This window comes from Lissotriton vulgaris, chromosome 1_1 (genome assembly GCF_964263255.1).
Source record: "Lissotriton vulgaris chromosome 1_1, aLisVul1.2, whole genome shotgun sequence".
Lineage (NCBI taxonomy): Eukaryota > Metazoa > Chordata > Amphibia > Caudata > Salamandridae > Lissotriton > Lissotriton vulgaris.
Window position 1 is genome coordinate 1626276031 of NC_141685.1, and position 23621 is coordinate 1626299651.

Here is a 23621-nt window from a genome sequence, read left to right on the forward strand (position 1 = left end):
ACATAAGTCTGAACTTATCTCAAGAACTCCATGGAACTTCTAAGATTTCAGCCTGTTACTTAAAAGGAACTAAGGATTCCTTATCCTATCAAACCAAGGCTCCACTTGATATTTGCTACTCACAACATCTAAAAAAAGGTATTTACGCAGTTGCATAGCCCTTGTGTCACATTATTATCTTATGCACAGGGCACAGTTTATGCCCTCTTCAAGCAAGCTAGTGTCAGACCACTACTTAAAAAAAAGTTATTTGACCCATTAAGACATTTATCTGTATATCCATCTCCTTTCCCTACCACAGTGGACATCATGGAGAACTCGTAAACCATTGTTTAGGCTAACACTATCCTGGACCCTGTTCAGGTAAGTTTTTGCCCTCCTCAAAGCACTGAGTCAGTGCGGTTGTCAGTCCTCGGTGAAGTGGGAAGGGTATTTGGTTATGGTGAAGCCGCAGCAGTCATCCTATTAGATCTTTTGGCTGCACTCGACAGTGTCAGTCTCTCTCAATGCTGCTGACTCAGCTAAGTCATGTGCAATTGGGTGAGAAGGTTTTGAATTGGGTGGCTTTTTTTCTTAGCAGAAGACACCAGATACTGAATAGTCCTACATATCTGATGTTTTGGTTACAGATTGTACTGAATTCTGCTGATCCCCTGACACTGCCTGTCAGAAAAAGAAGGAGCAGGCAAAACTAAAGCCTTGCTAGCACGTCAGGCTGGTAAGATCCTGTGATCAAAATCTTCTACAAGTGCCATAAATCAATTAGATTAGAGTGGGAGAATGACCTGTCTCCCACCTCCTACCAAATTCTGGAATGCAAGACTCTAAACAACACTCTCCCTTCAGGGAGAAGTCTGAACCCTGACTATTCCAGGATGAGATCTACACTATAGTTGCTTCAAACCGATTCACTTATACTTTCCTTGCTTGTGGCTCAGTGCTAGGTAACCTCAAGTGGTGAAGTGTGCTTTCCAAAAGATATAAACTCAAATGGAAGCTCTGGCCTTCAGAGTCTCCAGCACATCCTTTTCTGTCGCCTCTGATTACTTTCAAGTTGGGTGAAGGGTTAGTCAAGGCTGGAGAATCCAAACAATAATCTAATATTACATTATTCCAATCTTCGGAGGGTGTTTCCCTTGAGCGCTGAGACGAGCCAGTTTAACCCGCGGAAGGATTATGTGGCAATAGGTGATTGCCACATAGGAAGATGAGCAAGATGATAAGGTCTGTAATTTGGCGCCCTTGCAAGAGTGCCACTGCCAGCATTCTGAGCATTCTCGTTGATATGCTGATAAGCGTTAGAGCCTTAGATGGCTGCTTTGGCCAACCAGGTCAAAAGCCACATATTCAGCTCCCGTGGAGTTCAGATGATCTTGACTTAGGGTAGTAAACTCTTCTGCTAGTGTGGATGAAGAACTGATGGCAGAAGGCTTTCAAGAGGCACATTCTGACTTATGTGACTTCTCACTCACATAATTAGTTAGTTTCTCCCTCCGGACACTGCATGCATTTTTTATTCCATATGACAATGAGAAATACCACCCACCTGTAAGGATTCGGGCTGAGTTTGGTCAGAGTACGCGACTGTCAGCCAAGCGCACATCAAGAACATCAGCAGCAAGGCAGGAGAAAGGCTAGATTAGAACAGCAGCAGAACAATGGAAGTGCTGGAGACTCTCTGTGGAGGTTGGAGCACCAGTGAAGTGTGGGGATTGCTGGACACATGCCCAGTGAGAGGTAGCGTGGGAGGTTCTGGGGCTCTATAGGCTGAGTAGGACAATTACACATTGTCTAGCAACTGTTTGTATGTTGCAAGCTTCCCGCTTGTTGCATTAGTTCACACCAGGCTTTGCTCCCTCACATTTGTTGTGTTTTCCCTTTGGTTCCCACCTGTGCTAGTCTTTCTTGCCCATAATGTCTCTCCCTTTTTAGCCTTTATGTATCTTAGATCCTTGACCTGTTTCTTTCATGTCTGAGGGCTGTACTCCTAGGCTCATTGTCGCCTTTTCCCTGGAGAAGCAGGTTAGACTCCAAGTCAGCGAGTCTTATTCAATATTGTACATTTTACAGTATTTGGTTACCTTCTGAGACATGAGACTGTGCTTTTACCATGTGCAATTTCCTGTAATTTAGGTCCAGATAATTATTCTACACACTAACCTCCTCTCTTTCCCATATGTAGATATTCTTGGAAAGTGGCTTGATCTAAACTTTCCAAGTTATATCAATAGTAAAGTTTGGGAGTGACATTGAAGATTTGCTGTGCTCATTCCCTCAAACCTGACACTGCCAGCCCCTCATTCCTCCCAGGACATCCTCCTTCTGTTTCATGCCTATCATGCAGAGATCTCCTGTGTGGAAGTGGTGGGAGCAGGGCCCTGGGGCAGGAATAGAAGTTGGGAGGTTGGAAGGTAGAGACAGAGCACAAGTGTCTGGGGCATTTCCACCACACTCCTTGGCTATACGTCGACAACGTTCAGGGTTTCTTCATTCCATGGAAGGAAGAGATAGAAATATATGATGCATTAAATATTCGTTTATTTTCTTGAATATGTAAAATACAGTGATACATTATCATCCATAATAGCAAAATATAACCAATCAAAATCACGTATGCCAAATAAATATATTTAATTTCAATTAAATAATAACCAGGAGCAAGGTGGAAACGAGCGGCAAAAGGAGTTTACTACCATCAATGCACAATAAAATAATAATAATAATAATAAATATGTTCATTAAAGTGCTTCAGGCAGGTAATGGTCGACATGATTAAATAATGTGTGAACATTTGTGGGTAAAGGGTCATTCCCTGGCTGGTATTGACTACAGAGCACAAGTGCATCTTCAGCATTTGACCGCCCACCATTATAAAAAGAGAGGCCTAAACCCTAGAGCGCCGTCATTATAAAACAGGGTGCTCACACAAGGCAACTCCCATTTTCCCTCCAAAAGGCTTCCAACCTACTAACAGTCACTTGTTTGTCCTTTCACAAGTCATGGCACTTCATCATTGGACCTCTCTTATAGTCACGTCAGCGGTGCTTGAGCCCTCTGAGACAGCCAATCAGAAAGCAGATTTGACTACTGCAATATCCACTGTCTCAAAGTAGTGCAGAAAATGTAAACTAATTTTGGTTTAAAGCCAGATAATTATAGTACAGACTTATACACATTCTCTCATATCTCATGTCTACTCATGTCTCACTCTCGCATGTTTTATTTCAATGCATATCTCTCACCGTCCTACCAATACATATAGCCGATTACTCAACCAATGCATATCACTCACAACCCAACCAATGCATATCGCGCACAACCCAACCAATGCATATCGCTCACAACCCAACCAATGCAGATCATGCACAACCCAACCAATGCATATGGCGCAGAACCCAACCAATGAATATCACTCACAACCCAACCAATCCATATCACTCACTTCCCAACCTCCTCCAACAAACTTCCAGCCACTCTACTGCTTTCTTGTTTGTATATGCAAGACGTTTTCCTTTTCTCTACTAAATATACAGACAGCGATACGCTCTATGTTTGTTTTTCCTTGCCTACTATGCGTATGGATAATTTGATTGATGCATAGGCAGCAAAAAACTACGATCTGATTATAAAGAAATACATTTCAAATGTGTGTTTTCCTTGTTTTGGTATTATTTTCCATCAAGCTTGATACTGCTGAAAGACTCTAGGTTATATTCCTAACCCTTGTCATGTCTCACATTATGTAGGCACTAAGCTAGAAGGAGAGGGTAAGCATATGGCTCAGATCCCGTACCCTCAGAAGAGTAGGCATCTACTGTGCTTTGAAGAAAGCTTGTAAGATACATGTTGTGTAAATCCTACAGCCCTGGGCTATTTGGAGATCTCCAAATACAGAGGGGACATGGAGCCTACTCTGTTGGAGATTAGTTTATAGGTATGGTGGTTTACCTGCGTGCAATAGCAGCTCGGCAACAATGCACCAAACGTGGTTTGGAAGAAAAGTCAAAAAGCGAGAAAAAGTTAGCCACCTAAAAAAATAATAATAAATAGATATATAAAAATATATAATCTCTGATCTCATTGAAAGAGAAACTGCACTCTGGGCTGAACTGTATACATATTCCCCACAGGCTATGGTACCAGAATATAGTGGCTAACGTCGTTGTAAATTATTGTGTCTCAAATATTGTTTGCAAAAGTATTGCTACTTTGGTGATGATAACAGAAAATCCACATCTAAAAGAGCTATATTTCGCAAACAATATTTAGTCCCTGATATTAATGGTAAACAATATTTGTGTTACTAATTTTGTGACATACGACCTCCCACAAGCCACTAAATCACCATCAGTGGGTGTGTGACTTGGGTGTGACTGGGTCATTCTAGCCCACCCTCCACCCCCCACCCCCCACACTGGTCCCCTGGATGTCAAAAGTCTTGTGCCAACCTGAGAAGAAGCCACCACTCACCCTGGCATTTTGCACCTTAATAACACATTCTTGGTGTTCCCCAATAAATTTTCACCTTTTGCACAAGCGGTCTGTGCAGCTAAGCGCAGTTGGGAGGTGCGGAGGGATGTCGACAGAAGACGGAATAGGAATTATGTATTTATATAATTTTCATGCGTCGTCTGTTGACTAAACACCCCGACACACCGCGCTTAACTGCATGGACCGCCGCTCACCTTTTGTTGTCTTTATTCTTTTTCTGTCTTCAATTCCAGTATCTACAGAATTATTCATGAGGATAGGTGGCCTTCCCTACCTCGTGTGTGGTTTTGAAGGGGTTACGACATTGCCAAAAATGTCTCACCTACTGCGTTTTTTTTTTAGAGTACAGTAACGTGGTATATTTAATTGCCACGATTTAAAAGAGTTTTATATCTTCAAACAGAGTTGTCATTTCCTTATAACCATGCTTCAAATATTGCTGTGCATTACAGAACTCTTGGTGTATGTCTTGATTGTGCGTGGCCAGAATGGTCATTCGGGCGTTTGGAAAAATCCACAGTAAGTAGACTCTGGGAGCAGCTTTCAGGGCTGGAAGGCGCTGAGGGTTCCTCTGACCCTCGAGCCCTCAAAGGAGCATAACTTCTTATACGCATGTGTGTGCTTCTACCTAGAAATAATGCTCCTGCTTATATTCATGCAATGTTTCCTTATTTTTTCATCAAAATTGTCTATAAAACCTACCACTTTGTAGCTGGCATCATGAGAGATCTGTGTTGTACAGTGAGTAAGTTTTTACATTTGCTCTCAATTCCTAGAGTGGATGTCTGCTAGAATATTGGTGACAAAAATATCGCATGGACATAATATTGTGTCAAAAATATCAAGTACCAAGATATCGAGAAGGACAGTGCAAATAGATAAGCATAGATTTACTTTTCTTAACTCCACATCTATGTACCTTGAAGATATAAATATTGCCAAGGGGTGTATTTGTGGAGTCAGCTATAGTAAAACTTTGTGTTCCCATAGAAACTTACCTTCACAATATTTTTGTGCTCGATATTCTTGACACAATATTTTGTCCCCACAATATGTTTTTCCTGGATATTTTGTCCAATCACCCCGGGAGCGTGGTAGGCTCGCTTGCTGCTCTACCTGCGCACTATCAGAGGATGGTACTGGACGTTTTAGAAAGCAGATTCTTATTTCCAATCTTTTGCTGCTCTGCAGTGCCTGAAAAACCCCTTTCCTGGACTAGAAAGGTGAATGTGCCCTCTGACCCCCTCACAAGGTGCACATTTTGATGTCTTTGTAGTACACGCTTTAATAGAAGAGCTTGAAAGCTAGGATTAACTTTAAATTCCTCTTTCTTTGGTCAAAGGGTGAGAAAGCTGTTAACAAAACTTGCTTTACCTGTGGACTAACAGATGTAGCCATAAATATAGAAAAGCTAGTCTTGCCACTGTAATGTGTGTGCGCTTTTGCGCTCACACACACCCACGTTTATATGCCCAATACTTTACATATCTAATGACCCTGAAAATATCGAAATTACAATAGACCCTTGAATCGAACCCTCTGCTGACGTCAGTCTATCAGGGGTACAAAAATGAAGACAAGAGATGTCATCACAACAGATGAAAATGTATAGTAGCTTTGTTATCTAGGTTAGAGGGAAAAAGTTTTAAACAAATCAGCGGAAGAGCGCAGAAGACATAGAAAGATGCCACTTCTTTCCCTCCTAGGACCTATTGTGTTGAGCTAGGCATTTCTTTGGCCACCTCCTGTCGGTCTGCCATGGAATCTGAGGGAGGCCATCTTGGAACAGTGCCACATTGGAGCATGTGTGCCATGTTTGTCACTTTCAGTATTTACTGCTTGTGTGTCAACGTAGCAGACATGGTGCACCTTGGTCAGCTGGAAGCATCATGCTCACCTCCAGGGGGAGAGAGGCTGCGAATGACGTATGCTGCTTCCTTTTTTAGACGCATTTAATATTGATCCTTCCTGTTTAAGCAAGAGTTTGTGCTTGGAGCCAGCCATCCCAAGTTAGGTTTCGACCTACGAGTCGTTGCCACATTCGGTTATCTGCCTTTCTGGCCCTTATCGTCTTTTATGGCCCAGAGCAGCTGCGCGAACTGCTGTTCACAGTGAGCGCGTGGCACCTCCTGTATCTATTTGGCCCACTCAAAAGTGTTTTCAAGACGCAAGCACTACTGTGGGACTAGAGACCACGTGTTCTGTTGATCAAAGACCGAGGAAGAAGAAAAGCACAACCGAGTGCAACTTGTCTGGTATTGTGAAACCGACTCATTGTCATCACACTTGAAAACTGAGGGCTTCATGGATCAGAAAGGGGGGCATCTCCTCTGGAGTAACACATTCGTCAAGACGTGGACTCAACCAATTTGACCTATTCTGCCCCACTGCTGCATGCAGTAGTTTTTAATAAAAACTGTGTTAATGCCAGCATGGACGTCCCACTGGAACCAGCGCATAGTCTCAGTTTATCTGCATGTAACCATTGTGCAATGTAAATAGGGAGTTCTTTGTCCCTGATGAAGACCTTTTGACCAATTTGTGGCACCAAGAGTAGGTCAAAACACGTAGGTAGCTTGGAATAGTTATGTAAACCATCATGTTCTCCCTTTAGACCACTATTCTGATTTAACCCATTCTAGGGGAACCCTATAATAAAGGAACTTCCTTGAGGTATACCCGTAGCTATTTGTAACCTTGAATAGAGCGATGAATGTGGCCTGTAAAATAATATCTAATAGCTCCCAAGTTTATTTGGTTGAATCCGCTGGATAGGATGACGCATGCCATGATAAGGTATAGGTGAGGCAATCTCTCAAATATCTTTTTATGACCCTTCAGGCCATTATTTTCCCATGCAGGACAAGATTAACTTGTTTCCTGTAGAACTCAAGTACCTTAGGTGTATTGATTTTGTAAACAGGAGGACGTATTTGAGTTTCTATCCATTTTGACCCTTCCGTGGGGATTAGATTGTGAAAACAACACCTGCGCTATCTTAGACACCTACAGTGTGGTACGGAAAGCCATTGGCCAAGGTCATTTAGGGCAACAGCAATATGCACTCAACCCACAGGGAGACACTAGAGTGCTGGTTCCAGCATGAGGATGGGATGAAGAAGACCACCAAACACTGAGAGGTATCACAGGTGTTAAGTATCTTTCCTGAGGCCCATACTCAACATTGTAAGTGGGCTGTGTGCCAAAGGAGGAAAGAACAATTGCCTGCTTTGAGGAAAAAACTGAAGAAGACCAAGGAGGCGGAGGACGGGTTGCATAGGGTTAGCCGGGATGGAGCCCTGCGGGACCTCGGAATGACTAAAGATAGGCGATAAAGGTAGCTATATCAGGTAAGGCATCAGACTACGAGCAGGTATGGAGGCGGACATGAGGTATTTGTATGGAGTGCAGGGGAGCAGTTGGGAAACAATACAAAAGAAAGGCCCTGCACAGTCTCCCAGTGGGGCAAACTTGAGATGTCCGCCCTGGAAAGAGGGACAGGAAGAAAAGGAAAATGCAGTACAGATTACCAGTCACATATGTTGGAAGAAATTAAACATAGTTTATTACAGGCCCTAGCCCACCTCATCTGAGGTTCAAGCAGGGTTGGTTCTACAGGAAGGCAACTGTAAGTAGATGTTTTATGTACCCATCACAAGAGAACTCCAGAATGCAACAGCTGGCCTAAACAAAAGCTTGGTTGATTGGGATGTGAGGCAGAATCCCAATACGAAAGGTAACTTTGTCTGGAGATCTGAAATTCAAGAGCTGGATTGAAGACACTATCGTTGAGTATCCTACCGGGAGTATGAGAGAGAAGAAGCTGTGTGTCTGGGGCATTGTACCTGGGGGTAGAATCTGAGGTATTTCACAGCACTGGGCCATGCACTGTGATGTACTTGCCTCCCATCATGAATCCATGTCTTACCTTCGGGGGTTCAGCATGTTCTCGCTTGAGCACAGAGATTCACCAAAGGTGGGGGAGGGAAGACGTCCCAGAGGCATAATGAAAATGTTTGGAGAATGGCTTTGTGGCCCATGAGAATATATTGGATCATAAGCCCCATTTGAAAAAAATCCAGTTTATTACATTTGGATTCAGCAACTAGGAAAAAACGTGATTACTTTTTATTGATGTTTGTAGACTTCAGTTGGGGCTATTATTCGACCGTTGGGATTATTAGGATGGCAATATGGAGGTGATGTTCAAAAAACCGTATACTACAACTGTATCCAGAAGAAAGCATTTCGTAACTTGTCTTTTGGAATTAACAGTGGGAAGCATGGCACTGACACACGATGTTGCCATGCCAGCAGAGAACCCAAACTTTACCAGCACGACCAGACTGGGAACCAAAACCGGCCCTGGCAAACAGCTCGGCCAGCCCCTGTGGGGTGGCGGAGGGTGGGTAGGAGGGCTAGTTGGAAGCACCACTCCAGTCTCACTGCTGCCGCTTTTGTTACAGGGGGCTGATATTGCAAAACCGGCCCAGGTAAATAAAACGGCCCCCCAGGGGTCCAAAACTGGCCCCCACCCTGGCGGCCCAGAAGGGGGAAATGGCTGGTGCCCACTATGGCCAGTCCGGCTCTGTTTACCAATTAGTGGATAAGAGCACAATGCAGACAGGAAGGAATGCATGCATTACCCATTATTTTGCCTCACAGATTGCCACCTGTGAAAGGTAGACTGGACTGACACATGACTCAGTCCCTTGACTAATACACATTCAAAAGCAAGCAAATTCTTGACTTGCTGCCCCATTTCGACTAGGCTGATGAAGGCACAGTCCCGTTGTAACCCGTCCCAAGCTCCCCATGGAGAAGCACTCTTCTTATAATACCCATTTTACTCAACACTCCGTATGACTGCCATAAAAAGATACTCTGGGCGAGAAGTGGCTCAACATCAGCTTCATCTACTGAGATGTTTTCTAAAAACCTTCCTTACATCAGCCACACGCTAGGGTGTGACTTCGACTTAAGTAAGTAAAGAGACCATGCAATTTAGATTTGTCATAGTAAAACAAATACAGGTTATACTATATAATCCTTCTCACCTTACTTTAATCCCCATAAATAATTCTGTTTATTGTCAAGGGTTTCTAAATTCTCTGTGTGAAGTAAAAGGCTCATTCAAAAGTGATCCACTCAAATAATTTGCTAACTTCTAAGAAGTCCCAGACAGCACTAGGTGTGACACTTGACCGCTCCAAAGGAAATTCATAGTTACAACCTTCTTTGTTCATTTAACGTATCCATTCTCTCCATGGGATGGAAAGACTAGTTGCTATTTACCCTACGTCCTGTCCCAGCCTTCATTTCCCTCTCCACCCACCTTAGTTCCGGCATTTTATGTTGGCTAATCGACAAGAGAAGGCACTAACATCACTACAAGGAGGGGACTGCAAGAGATTGATTTCACACATAGAGACGAGGGTGTGCTTCAGCTATTTACTCTAGAAGCTACTGAAGGCTCTGGCGAGTGGAGAGGAGCTTTTACAGTCAGACAATGGGGCACGTGGCTCGCAGCCTGGGCTGTTCTGGAGACATGAAGGAAATGGGACGGCCTCACGTCCTCCTGTAGAGTTCCTTGCCTTCATCACCTGGAGTGTGGCTCTGTTCATCCGTAGCTGTGTGGACTGTTAGGATTGATGGGAGAGGTGTCCTCGCGACCCGATTGGCCCACTAGCTGCCAGAGGCGGTGGCTGAGGTTTTGGACCTGGCAAGTGCCCAAAGAACAACCAACTCGCATGAGCTGAGGGCGATGACCTCGGAAATGGGCATGTCGCTTCAGGCGAGGTCGAGCTGGATCTGCAGGATGAGCAGAGCTGGGGCTCCTGCGGAGAAACAAGCCTTGGCGCTGGATGACTCCAGGGGACCGTCTTCTGGCACCTTGTAGGTTAGTCATAGCCTCCTTCTCCGTACCGCTGGATGAAAAGGAGCTCTTGGCTTCAGCAAGGATGCGGCTCAGCAGACCCACCTTATCGTCCCGAGCCAGCAGATGTCTGTCAGGGGGCTCCCTGCAAACAAAAGAAAGAACATTAGCAAGAATGAACAGTGCAGGCCACTCCCTCTCCTTCAGCTCTATCCAAGCCGGTCCCAGTATCACACTGACCCAAGGCTCTCTGAACCAGCTTCTACATGACCTTAACTCTATTGTACTGTATTATATTTCTGTATAACACACGTAACAAAACTCAGTTATGCCTGAATGCTTAATAACAACCAACAGCAACAAGCAATACAGGAACTCTACATGCATATTTATTGTTAAATACACTACACAAGTCAATTAATGAACCCAGCTTTGTAGATGTGCCCGGAGAGCATTCTACGGGAAAACTTGTATGAACTTGCGGACAATAGGAGTGTCTCAGCAGATGTGATAGGTAGCGTAAGGTATGGGGCAGGTGGCGAATTGTCAACTTCGATTAAAATGAACAGTGGTGGTTCGACAAGGGTGCAGGTTAGCCCCCTCTTGTTCTGTCTGTATATAAATGACCTAGAGAGCTTTTTGAAGGATGGGTTGATTGACGTGCCAAGGGTGGGTCAGAGAAACCTCTCAACACTATTATATGTAGATGATTGTGTATTCATTTCAAGAACAGGTGTGGGGTTGCAAAGCCTTGTAAACAGATTTAATGAGTTTACAAGCGACCTAGGTTTAAAGATTAATACAGCGAAGTCACATGTTATGGATGTGGGGAAAGCACACCACAAATCAAAGATCCTGTTATATCAATAACTACAAGCTATTCCATATTTCAAATTTCTCTTATCTAGGCATCCTTTTCGATCATAAAGTCTCATGGTCCCATCTATTAGAAGTTAAGATATGGAGCTTTGATAGAACTCTTGAAGCTCTATTCAGGTTTTCAAGGATATTGGGTTCCAAAGTAATCAACACTTTTATTAATATTTATAACGCTTGCTGTTGTGCTGTCATCTTGTAATAGGCTGGGGTTTGCGGACATTGTAACACGTCAAACTTACAAACTACTGAAAGAGTATTTCTTAGAAGAATAATGTATGTCCCCCCTAGCCTTCCGATTATCATTTGTCGTAAGGAATTGGGCTTAATCCCTTTAACAGATCGTATTCAAATTGCCTCAATCGTGTTATGGTGCTCGATTTGGACAAATGAAGAACCATCCATTAATCGAGCAATAATACAGGATTGCTTAAACTGCAATCAGGTTAACAAAATATTGTGGCTTAGCTACGTTAAGAGTCAGTTGGTACTCATTGGGAGGCAGGATTGTTTTACTGACTCCCAACTCATCACATAGCGCCTTGAGACCCTTGCGGGTGAGTAGTGCGCTATACAAGTATCAATTTACATTTACCTCTGTTACAAAGCCCCAATTAATAAGGGAAATTTTAAATGCCCCAATAGAGCATAGAGAATGTTTGGAACTCAGTAAAAAATGTGTAGCTGACTATTTTTCCTTGGTTACCACCGAAATAATTGAGCCATATCTTTTGTTCCCTTTTAGCAATTCTAAAAAAGTTTACCTCATAAGATTTAGATTCAGTATTGCTCATCTATTGGTGTCGTACCCTAGTAAAACATATCACAACGCTTACCTGCACACCTGCCCATGCAACTGTAATTCAACTCAGAATATGCTACATTTCTTTTTTTTTCTGCCAGCTATAAGATAAACCATGCAGGGATTTTATTCTACTACTTCTGCCGGTGTTGATTTTTAGGAAATGCAGGCCAGCTTTATTTTACCTCCAGCTCCTTCAATTAGTATATATAATGTGATATGATATGCAGATTTATTTCTGTTGTAATGCGATTAAGGAGGCTAGTAGTAAAATTATTGTTTTTAACATTTTGTAATGTATTGGATGTTTTAACATTGTTCAAACAGATTACTTTTACCTTTAGAGGACACTTTATAAATTGCCTGTTTTAAAAGATAATGAATTTAAAATGACTTGAATTGGATGTCCATGTAGTGTTCTATGGATTTTTGTTTTAAACATACTGATCTCTCTTTTAAGTATTTTATGTATTGTATATTTATGTGTAACTTTTATGGTTTGCTAAACCGAATAAAGTTTGACAATTTATTGATTGAAAAGGTATCACCAAATTGGACAAAGAACCAATCAAGTGTTTAAAGTAGAAGAATAACTGAATGAAAGTTTCCAGCCCAAAAATAGACATTGATTGACATTCTGAGCACTCTGCAAAGAAATTATCTAGTATGTCTGGAAATCTTACCGGGCGTACCCAAGAATAAAGCATTCGCGAACTCTGCTGTAGCATAACTTTCAGTGGAAATGAATAACACATTGACCTGATGAGAACATGTTTTAATAGTGGTTCCAACCTGAGACTTAAGGCGAGGGTCAGCAACCAGCAAGATCCCTAAATTGCTGACCTGTCTCTTGGGGCTCCACTGCCCCTAACCAGAGGTGGGTTATGTTCCTTAACAGAGACTTATCGTGAAGAACAAAAGTTCTTCGTTTTATTTCCTTGAGCTTCAGACTGCCGACGCCTATCATGATTCCGGTGTGTCCCTGGCCTGAAGTGGAACTGCTGTTTCCAGATCCCTCTGCACTAGACACAACCCACAGAGCACTGCTGCTTTCTTTTGAACAATTCTAGAAAGGGTTACCTTGTCTGCAGTTAGTGAAACTGTTGTCAATGTGCAGTTGTGACATACAGCACATCCCTTTCCTGGCTGCCCAGATAAATTTCATACCTATAGTAATAATGACTAATGTCACCATGTAAAAATCACACTTTAAAATTAGTGCATTCTGGGATCACTAAAGTGTCCAGGTGAAGGATTGAGGTTCCCGCTCTTGTGGTCTTTTGAAAGTCCATTATCTCAGCCTTGGGCTTACCCCTCGCACTTTGAGGCGTCTGTGCCAATAACCACTGGTGTTCATTTGCTAAGGCTAGGAACATCCAACTTGCAAGCTATAGTACTGCCCCAATTCTCCTCAGACTGTGTGCTTGAGGAGCATTATGTAGATACTTTTTCCAATTTCTTTGACAACATTTTGACCCAATCCTGGTCAAAATATTGTTCTTTACCCTCCCCAGTATTCAAAGATCTCCCAGTTCATTTCAGCAAGAGGGAATGTGAAGGCTTTGGGGCTGTGAATCGGATATGTCTCTGGTACTCATGCTACACAAGTGATTGGAGATTTCTCTTCGCTCTACTTTATGGGACAGGAGAGGCACTGGGTGCAGGTAGGAGGGTGCAGAGGTATGAGGGATGTCAAACAAGTACACTATTTTGTATGGAAAGGGTCAAGACTGATTTGCATATGGCTGGGTTCAAATCGAGTTGGCATGGTGGGCGAAAGAACGATGAGTTGGACTGCTACCCAGAGTCATTGACTTTGGATAGATTTATTGCAAGTATTCCCCCATCGCCTTTTATGTATTGGGATAGTGGCACTTCAGTCCTTGACAAAGGGTTTCCACAACTATGAACACTGTTGCAATAGATGATTATTGAATCGCATGCATGCGTTCACACATGCACACGAATACACACACCTATTAAAGAAAAACTTTTTTCAGCATTTCCAGGTAAGCATAGGGGGCTTTAGATAGCATTGCAACTTCTACCAGAGGTGCAGAGACATCAGTTTTGATACTGGGCACCTTTCACAGTTGTGAACGCCCTCTACTTGGGTTAGTGCTGGTCCGATGCACTAAAAGATTGTTACCTGCCCTATGGATTGTGCTGTCCACCAACTGCAGATTTTGGGGAAACATTTTCAGTACATCCCTCATTTCTCCTTGTATCAATCTCCTGTACGAGTGTTAGCCTGTATGTCATGCTTCCTGTGCATTGTTACCGTAACAAGAAATATGCATCACTGCAATACACAATACTCACTGACGTACTTCTCAATAACAGCACTTACTGGCCCTTTCCTGGACTTTGGGTCTAAGCTACATCGAAGTCATCGCCTGGTATGGGATGAGACAATAGTAGTAGGCATTGAATATTACGAGGAATCTGATTGACTGTTAACATCCCTATCACCAATGCCAAATCTGTTCTACACGGATCTCTCTTAAACGTTTGGAAACATGGTAGGAATAGCAAATGGTTGCCCATAAATAGCCCTAAGGCAAATATATTGCATTACTACAGTTTAAAATGTCCCTGGTTTCCTGATTTTTCTCAGATAAAGCATCTCAAAATTAAAAAGATTTTTTAGATGGAACTATTTTAATTTAAATAATTGGTTTGACACTTCTTGTATTGCAAATAACAACCCCCACACCTTGCATTTTAAACCACTGGGCATAGCACATGGAAATGCTGTCAATTGTTGTATACCCCTACTAAAATAGTTGCACAAAAATTGTCTAAACAAGAATATTAACATTACTGCTGTATGCTTACAGTATATCTCTGTTGCTTCTATATAATAATGATCAAACAGGTCCTCATACGTGGGAGATCCCTCCAACCCATCCAGCAGCCTACCATAAACTCTCATCTGCTGAGGTTTTGCCCATCCAATTGCTCCACAAACCACTGCCTACAATTCAGTACCTACATTTCTCAGTTCTGTTCCTCTGCAGATGAACCACTTATCATCCACTTGGCATACCAGGCCCACACCACTAATCTGTGACATACTGTCTGGTCTCTAGGTTCCCAGGCCTGCATCTGCCAGTCATGCCCTACCGCCTACGTGCATGTACTTCCTGTCTCGTACACTCCAAAAATCACGTTCCAGTCATCCATCTACTGCCTAGTCATTGAGTTTTTGTGCCCCCCCGCCGACAATAAGAAAGCTTTACCTGATTACTGTATTTCTGAGTTCCTTACAAGCACTGGAAAAGCCAATAGTCAAGTCAAGTCATAAAATTTGTATAGCGCACTACATACCCAGAGGGTTTCAAGGCGCTTAGGAAGGGGAGGAGGATTATTTGTCAAATATCCATGTTTTAAGCTGCTTTCTGAAGTCAAGTCATAGATATTGCCTATGAGACCCACTAGTTTGGGAAATTATTTTTTACCAGACCGTAGAGGGAAGTAAACAGACAATGGAGGGTGGGTAGGAAAAAAGAACTACAACTGAGGTGTGTGAGAGAAGAAACACCTAGACGAGAAAGAGGAACATGATTTCCATGAGGGAGACAAGTAGAAAACGCATGCACTTTTGTAGAGTGCTTATATTTTTTTAAAGTAGTGCATGAAATGGAAGCAGTGGAAGATCACAATTGATAGGCCCATGCCCTGGAGGGGGCCGGGCATTTAGCCACCAGAAGTGGAAGGAAAGCCCACAGAAGCTGATGAATAAGAAGGAAATAAGAGTCCCAATGAAGCCAACCACAGGTAAACAATGGATGGACTTAAAGCCCACAGTAAGCTAACAACATGACTTGCAACGGACCGTGCATGCTATGTCTTAGGAGAGGCCTAATAATTAGAAGTTTTTGTATTGAGAACCATTTTAACTTAAAATATTGGTTTGACATCTATTTGTGTTTCAAATTATTTCTAGTTAACCTTGGCTATACACCACTATAGACAACACAAACAAATTATGGCATAATATATTGCTTACTCATAAAAAAATAAAAGTGCACCAATATATCGAGGAGGTTGTCTTCCGAGGAAGCCGTAAGAGTGATGAGATAGAAAGAGTGAGACTATAGTGAACAGTTCCAGTGAGCCACTCAATAACATGTTTTAATTGTACTTAAGGCAAATTAAAAACTCAATTTAAAACTTCATGGTATATAGTAATTGTCTGTTAAGTAAAGGACGTGTCCCCATGCCCTGAGTGCCCAACTGTAGTGTTGTCTGGATCCCTCATGCTGATTTTTGTTGTCATAGGCAAATACAGATCTTGCGGGTGCACCATGATATAGTCCTGGCTCACGGATTGCGGTCTTGCCGGACCGGGAGGGATGCTCAAAGCTCAACCCTCATAGTGGTGGGAGGCTCCTGCATTTACTAAGAGTTCGGCAGCATGAGAGCGGAGGTGGCAGCATACTGTGTAGTGATCAGTAGGAGTGAACAGATCCATTTAAATCTGTGTCACTGGAGTGAGGCCTACAGGCTCACTTACCTTTTTTAAGTTCCGCTGATGGGTGTTTAACTTGCCCTTGGCCTATATCAGGTAGATGTAGAGTGTAGCGTTGCGCAGGAGTGGGGGCTCTGCACTAGATGTATGTGAGTCTGGCAAGGGTACAGTACGGGGATAGAGCAGTGAAAGCATGTGCTGCGTGTATGTTTGCTTCCGAGAAGAACTTACATGATAGAAATAGGACCATAGTATTGTGACTGACTGTGGTCGGGGCACTCGCTGGGACACTGGAAGCCCCCTTGCTGGAGTGGGTAAGGCTGGTTACGGGACTATCGGGCCCCAGGCACTCTTTGCTAAGGGTGCTGTGGTTCCAAGACACATTTTACTATTTTGCTAAGAGCCAGAGAGGACACTTGGCTTAAGGCCTCCTAGTGGCACTTCCTGGATGTGGCCACCAGTGACTGTGTGATAATCCCAACCACATTATGAAGAGAGGGTGGGACAGGGATTTGCTAGGATAACACTAGAGCGCCAACCTCAAGGGGAAATTTGTTATTGTTTACATTGATTGTAACCATACTTTGAATGTGTAGAGTTAGAAAGGTAAAAAAATGTTAACGATTTTGGTTCCAGATCTGAGACCACAACATGATAAGTTACAAGGTCACAGAATAAATAATGCTTCCGAACAGATTGCGGCAGTGACTTAAAAGTATATGGTTCATACAATGTCTATAATCACAGGATATTTTTTCATTTGATTGTATTCATCAATATGAAATCCTTCCATTTTAGTATAAAAACTGCATAAGGTACGAAATCAAAACAAATGTAAATAAAATATTCAAAATTAAAACTTTTTGTAGCACGCAATTTTATTTGGAGCATTATATAAAAAACGATGTGCTTTATGTACAGTATAAATCTTGAAATGTATAAATAATGGTTTTAAAAACTGTACTCACTGCTGGACAGACGAAAATTACATGATCTATGTCCTGGATTCCCTGTGAGCATAGAGGGCATAATCTTCAATTTCTATTAATATTATCCCAGGCCCCAGTCACACTCCTTAGAGGCAGAATTTGAAGTCTGATAAGTAAAAACAGACGGTGAACCTTGTGCTAAATATTCCAACTCATATAGGGCTGCATTTATTTTATAGTGCTTTAGGATCTAACCCATTCATATATGACCTGGTGAGAGCACAAGGCATATCTAATTCCATGCTTAACTCTGGACATCAGTCCTTAAGGAAAGCTTTTAACTCCAGTGCAGACATGGCCCCCAGTGTGTCTTGCGTTACTTCAAATAGGTCCAGGGCAATAACAACGTTTTTACTAAAGATGCTGTTTGATCGCTGCTCACTGTATATTTCTATCCAGAGTGGCTTTTGTAAGGAGCTCTCCTCCGAGTGTAGTAAACGGTATCACCAGAAGATGACAGCCATCAAACCCAACAGGTACATGCTGGATAGACCCATTTCCAGACAGTGCACACTAGCATCGACCTGCAGGCCCCGTCCCCCTCTGCCTCTGTGACCGTCTGACTCTCGCATTCAGAGGTCGCTCCCACTCGCTCTTCCTCGAGCCCTGCCTTCCAGAGATAGTGCAGCTGCACAGCGCTTGGTATCACCTCTGCATAGCGCTCCTGTATAGCGCTTGGTATCGTTTTACTTTGATTGATTAATTTTAATCTGCATTTGCCTGGTATCGTTTTCCTGCGAAATAATTTAATTTATTAATTTGCTCAGTGCTCCCGATTAGTGGCAACTTTAGCGCGTGTACTGCTTAGAATCGCGCTACCCCACCGCCATTTTGCTGTTGTTGTTTGTGTTTACCTGTCCCCGTGTCTCCTCCCCGCTCCCGCCTCCCAAGCTGACCCTCCCATGCTCCGCCCCCTCCCCACTATCCATTTATGGACAGATGGACCCACGCGCAGCGTCCACGCGCTACGGCCGCGCCGAAGGTGCGCCAAAGGTAAGCCCGTCTACGCCCGTCCGCGCCTGGACCGCGCCCAGCGCCAGACCCCCTGGTTCCCGCAATGCCCAGCCCACTCGCATCACTTACGATGCCACCACCCTCCTTGCCCTTAACTCCGGCCGTTCCCCCAACTGCGTCCAAGCCGCTCCTGGACACACCCATGGACCCTTCTCTTGCAACTCCTGCAAGTTCGACGGCACCAAAACCAACTCCTCATCCACCAACACCAAACAGAGACCTGACACCAACCACCTAAAATGCATCCTGCTCAACACCCGCTCGGTCCACAGACACGCCATCGACCTCTGGAATCTACTAGACACCATCTCACCGGACGTCGCCTTCCTAACAGAAACATGGATGAATGCCTCTTCAGCCCCAGACATCACCATTGCCATCCCGGAAGGATACAAGATCATCCGTAAGGACCGCATCAAGCAAACAGGAGGAGGCATCGCTATCGTCCATAAGAACTCCATCCGCATCTCAACCAGCTCAGACGTCAACCTTGCCAGCGCCGAACACCTCCACTTCCAGATCCACACCGACCCCAAGACCACACTCAGAGGCACCCTCCTCTACCGGCCTCCAGGACCCCGTGCACAATTCAGTGACGACATCACTGATTTTATCACCCCACACGCCCTCCCCTCCGAGGACTACATTCTATTGGGAGACCTCAATTTTCACCTGGGAAAGAGCAATGACAGCAGCGCCACCACCCTTCTGGACAATCTCGCCAACCTCGGACTCAAACAACTTGTCACTACCCCCACCCACATTGCAGGTCACACACTCGACCCTATCTTCACCTCCAGCAAACATGTCTCATTCAGTCACACCACAGCTCTTCATTGGACGGACCACAGCTGCGTTCACTTTATCTACAATAAGACCACAATCCACAACCATCCTCAACCCACCCTGCGAAGAAACTGGAACAAAATCACCATCGACCAGATCTCCTCATCGCTTCTTCTAAACCCCCCCGCCCACTCCTCAAACCCCGACCAAGCAGCCATTAACCTCACCCAATGGCTATCCAACAGCGCCGACATCCTAGCACCGTTGAAAAAACGTCAAATCAAACTAGGCAGCAAAAACGCCTCCTGGTTCAACGATGATCTTAAGAAATCGAAGAAAGTCTGTCGCTCCCTCGAAAAGGCCTGGAAAAAAGACCCAAACACCAGCACCAGGGACGCCTTCAAAAACGCCACCCGCATACACCACCAACTAATCCGGTCTGCCAAGAAAGCCGCATTCAAAGACCGACTAGATAACAACGCCCACAACAGCAAGGAATTATTCAACATCGTCAAAGAATTTACCAACCCATCAGTCAACTCCAACGACATCACCCCCTCCCAAGCCCTCTGCGACTCCCTAGCTTCCTTCTTCCACAACAAAATCGCAGACATCCACAACAGCTTCGACAACCGACCCGGAGACCAACCCACCCAACCTTCTGCAGGACCTTCACCCCCCTTGAACATCCTTAACGACTGGAACCCAATCTCCACTGAGGACACCATCCGCCTGATGAACTCCATCCACTCAGGATCCCCAACTGACCCATGCCCTCACCACATCTTCAACAAAGCAGACTCCATCATAGCACCACACCTCCGAGATGTCATCAACTGCTCCCTCAACTCCGCCACCTTCCCGGAAAGCTGGAAACACGCAGAACTCAGCGCCCTTCTGAAAAAACCCACAGCTGACCCCACCGAACTCAAAAACTACCGCCCCATCTCGCTTCTTCCATTCCCGGCCAAAGTCATCGAGAAAGCTGTCAACAACCAGCTCGCCGCCTTCCTCGAAACCAACAAATCCCTCGACTCCTCACAGTCCGGCTTCCGAGCCAAACACAGCACGGAGACCGCACTTATCGCAGCAACAGACGACATTCGAACTCTACTGGACAATGGAGACACAGTCGCCCTCATCCTCCTCGACCTCTCCGCTGCCTTCGACACAGTCTGTCATAGCACCCTTCTACAGCGCCTCAGAAACGTCGGAATCCAAGGAAAAGCACTGGAATGGATCACCTCGTTCCTCACCGGAAGAACCCAGAGAGTCCGCCTCCCACCATTCAAGTCAGAGGCCTCTGAAGTCATCTGCGGCGTGCCACAAGGATCGTCACTCAGCCCCACCCTCTTCAACGTATACATGAGCCCCCTTGCGGCCATCGCTCGCCAACACAATCTCAACATCATCTCCTACGCTGACGACACTCAACTGATCCTCTCACTCACCAAAGACCCTAACACCGCCAAAACCAACTTACACGAAGGAATGAAAGAAGTAGCTGAGTGGATGAAGCACAGCCGTCTGAAACTGAACTCAGACAAAACAGAAGTCCTCATCTTAGGCACCTCCCCCTCCGCCTGGGATGACTCTTGGTGGCCAGAGGCCCTTGGAAAAGCACCCATCCCGACGGACCACGCACGGAACCTGGGCGTCATCCTGGACTCCTCACTCTCGATGACCAGACAAGTCAACGCCGTTTCATCATCTTGCTTCAACATTCTTCGCATGCTCACAAAAACATTTCGCTGGATCCCCACCGAAACTAGAAAAACGGTCACCCACGCACTGGTCACGAGCCGCCTGGACTACGGAAACACCCTATACGCCGGTACCACCGCAAAACTCCAGAAAAAACTCCAACGCATCCAGAACGCTTCAGCCAGGCTCATACTAGACATCCCGCGTAAAGAACACATCTCTGGTCACCTGAAAAACCTCCACTGGCTCCCCGTAAATAAGAGGATTACTTTCCGCCTCCTAACCCACGCACACAAAGCACTTTACGAACTTGGACCCGAATGCCTCAACACACGACTGTCCTTCTACACCCCCTCCCGTCAGCTACGATCCTCCAACCAAGCCCTTGCCACTGTACCTCGCATCAACAAAACCACTATGGGAGGTAGATCCTTCTCCTACCTGGCAGCTAAAACTTGGAACTCACTTCCCACTCACCTTCGCCTTACTCAGAACCACCTAGCATTCAGAAAGCAACTTAAAACTTGGATATTCGACAAGTAATTCCCCACCCTTCCTCAAGCGCCTTGAGACCCTATGGGTATGTAGCGCGCTATATAAATCTCTTGACTTGACTTGACTTGACTATGGAGGGTTCAGTCCTCAATACAATTCATGAATGACCAGGGATCAGTTCCCACAATCTCTGCTTCATACAATACAATTGGCAAGACTTTTAGGCGACACACAAGGAGAACTGTGGCAAAGTCTCCCCTCCTCTGAGCATTATACACCCACCATAACCATTTGCTTGACTCCATGCTGTGGAACCTAGGTGTGAAAAATGATCCTTCACCAATAGGTTAGCACTGAACAACTTCCCCAGGCAAACTTAGTTTTTGACCACCTCCATTTTTTCTTTCCCCAAATGCTTGCTAAACTGGGTTTTCTTTAAGTGCTGATTTCCTTTAAATTTCAGTATTTTGCTTTTGGATATATTTATATTTAGAAAATGTTGGCCTTGGGGGTGTCAGATCTGGTAGCACTTTATCATCCGCATGTAGTAAACAACATATTCCTTCACTAGCAACTTTTGGGGGGGATCCCCCTTGACTGACGCAAGAGGCTGCTGGTAAATCGCAAACATAGAGAGAAAACAGTATACGGTCTAGTAAGCACTCTTGTTTTATCCCATTATTTGTATCTATGTTTGTCGAAATATTCTGGTTTCCTCCCAGCAGTACTTTACATCAAGTCGAAGTGTGTGGTGCTACTATTAGGTGTCGAATTAGGGTATGGTACAAGATGCTAAAGTGGGTCTGTCAGCCCGATCAAATGCGATGGACAAGTCAATGAAAGCTGCATGTACAAACAGACTTCTTGTCCATACATATTTTTCAGTAATTGCTTGAATAATTGCAGTATTGTCAAGTATTGCACATTTTGGTCTGAAGCCTGCCTGATCCCTCCGGAGGATCAGTTTTTCACAAACCCAACTTTGTAAATGGACTCAAATACTTTTTGCAAACAACTTGCCAGCCGCATCCAGCAGTGCTATTTGTTGGTAATTGCTCAGGAGTGGTCGATCCCCCGTCTTATATAGTGGGAGGATAATTCTTCCTCGCCATGAATGCGCAACCTCTGAGTGCTCACAGCAAAGTAGAGTTAGGAATCAACATAATTCTTTTTATTCTAAAAAAAAGTATTTGGCTGGACATTGATTTATTGACACTGCTGTGCACTCTCTGAGTTATGAGTGGTATTCACTGACCTATATTCACACTTCCCTCAGAAGGAGTCATTGGGGCACATGCATCAAGCGATTTTGGAATCGCAAACGGTGCAAATCGCAAAATTCGTCCGTTTGCGATTCCAAAATCACTTTTTGGGATGCATCATTTATTTTTCATGTTTCGCAATTTAAGAAATCGCAATTTTTTGCGATTTCTCAAATTGCGATAGCATTTAAGAAATCACAAATTTTGCGATTTCTTAAATGCTTTGCATGATTCATTTTATTTTGCGAATTCGCAATTTTTAAGGGAAAAATTACCATGAAATACACCTTCATGGTAATTTGCGAAAAGTTTCAAAAATGCAAAAAAATGCATTTCTGAAACTTACATGTTACACACACACATGCCCTTGGGACATGTGTGTGAGTAAAATGTACTTACATGACATTCCAGGGGTGCAGGGGGCGTCCTTTGGACCCCCCCTGCACCCTTGAAATTGCATTCTCATTTTGCGATTCCTTAATTGCGAATTCGCAAAATGAGAATGCCTTCCGATTGATTCCTATGGGCCTCTAGGCCCATAGGAATCAATGTAAAGCATTTCCTTATTTGCGATTCGCAATTAAGGAAAATTACGAAATCGCAAAAAAAATTGCGATTTTTTGATGCATAGGAGTTTGCGGTTCCTAAATTGTGATTCCTTAATTTTCGCAATTTAGGAATCACAAATTCCTACAATGATACATGTGGGCCTTTGACTGTGTTTCCACAGCTACCACTGCGAGTTAAGGGCAGAAGGGGTACTTGGCACATTTGCTCATAATCCGTAGTAGGTCAGGCCCAGGGACATCAGAAGTAAAAGGCATCAACCCCCACAGGTGGGCCCAGTAACCCC

General features: G+C 44.2%; 1 protein-coding gene across 2 annotated transcripts in view; it reads right to left on the bottom strand.

Annotated features, from left to right (window-relative positions):
• Positions 1 to 2516: 2516 nt before the first annotated feature.
• The window catches only part of ADM2 (adrenomedullin 2), a 153612-nt gene continuing 132507 nt past the window's right edge, over positions 2517 to 23621 (bottom strand). For both annotated transcript variants that reach the window (XM_086918834.1, XM_086918835.1), the window contains exon 3: positions 2517 to 10511. In XM_086918834.1, coding sequence (XP_086774960.1) covers positions 10112 to 10511 — 400 coding nt within the window. In that variant the 3' untranslated portion in view covers positions 2517 to 10111. The remainder of the gene's footprint in view (positions 10512 to 23621) is intronic.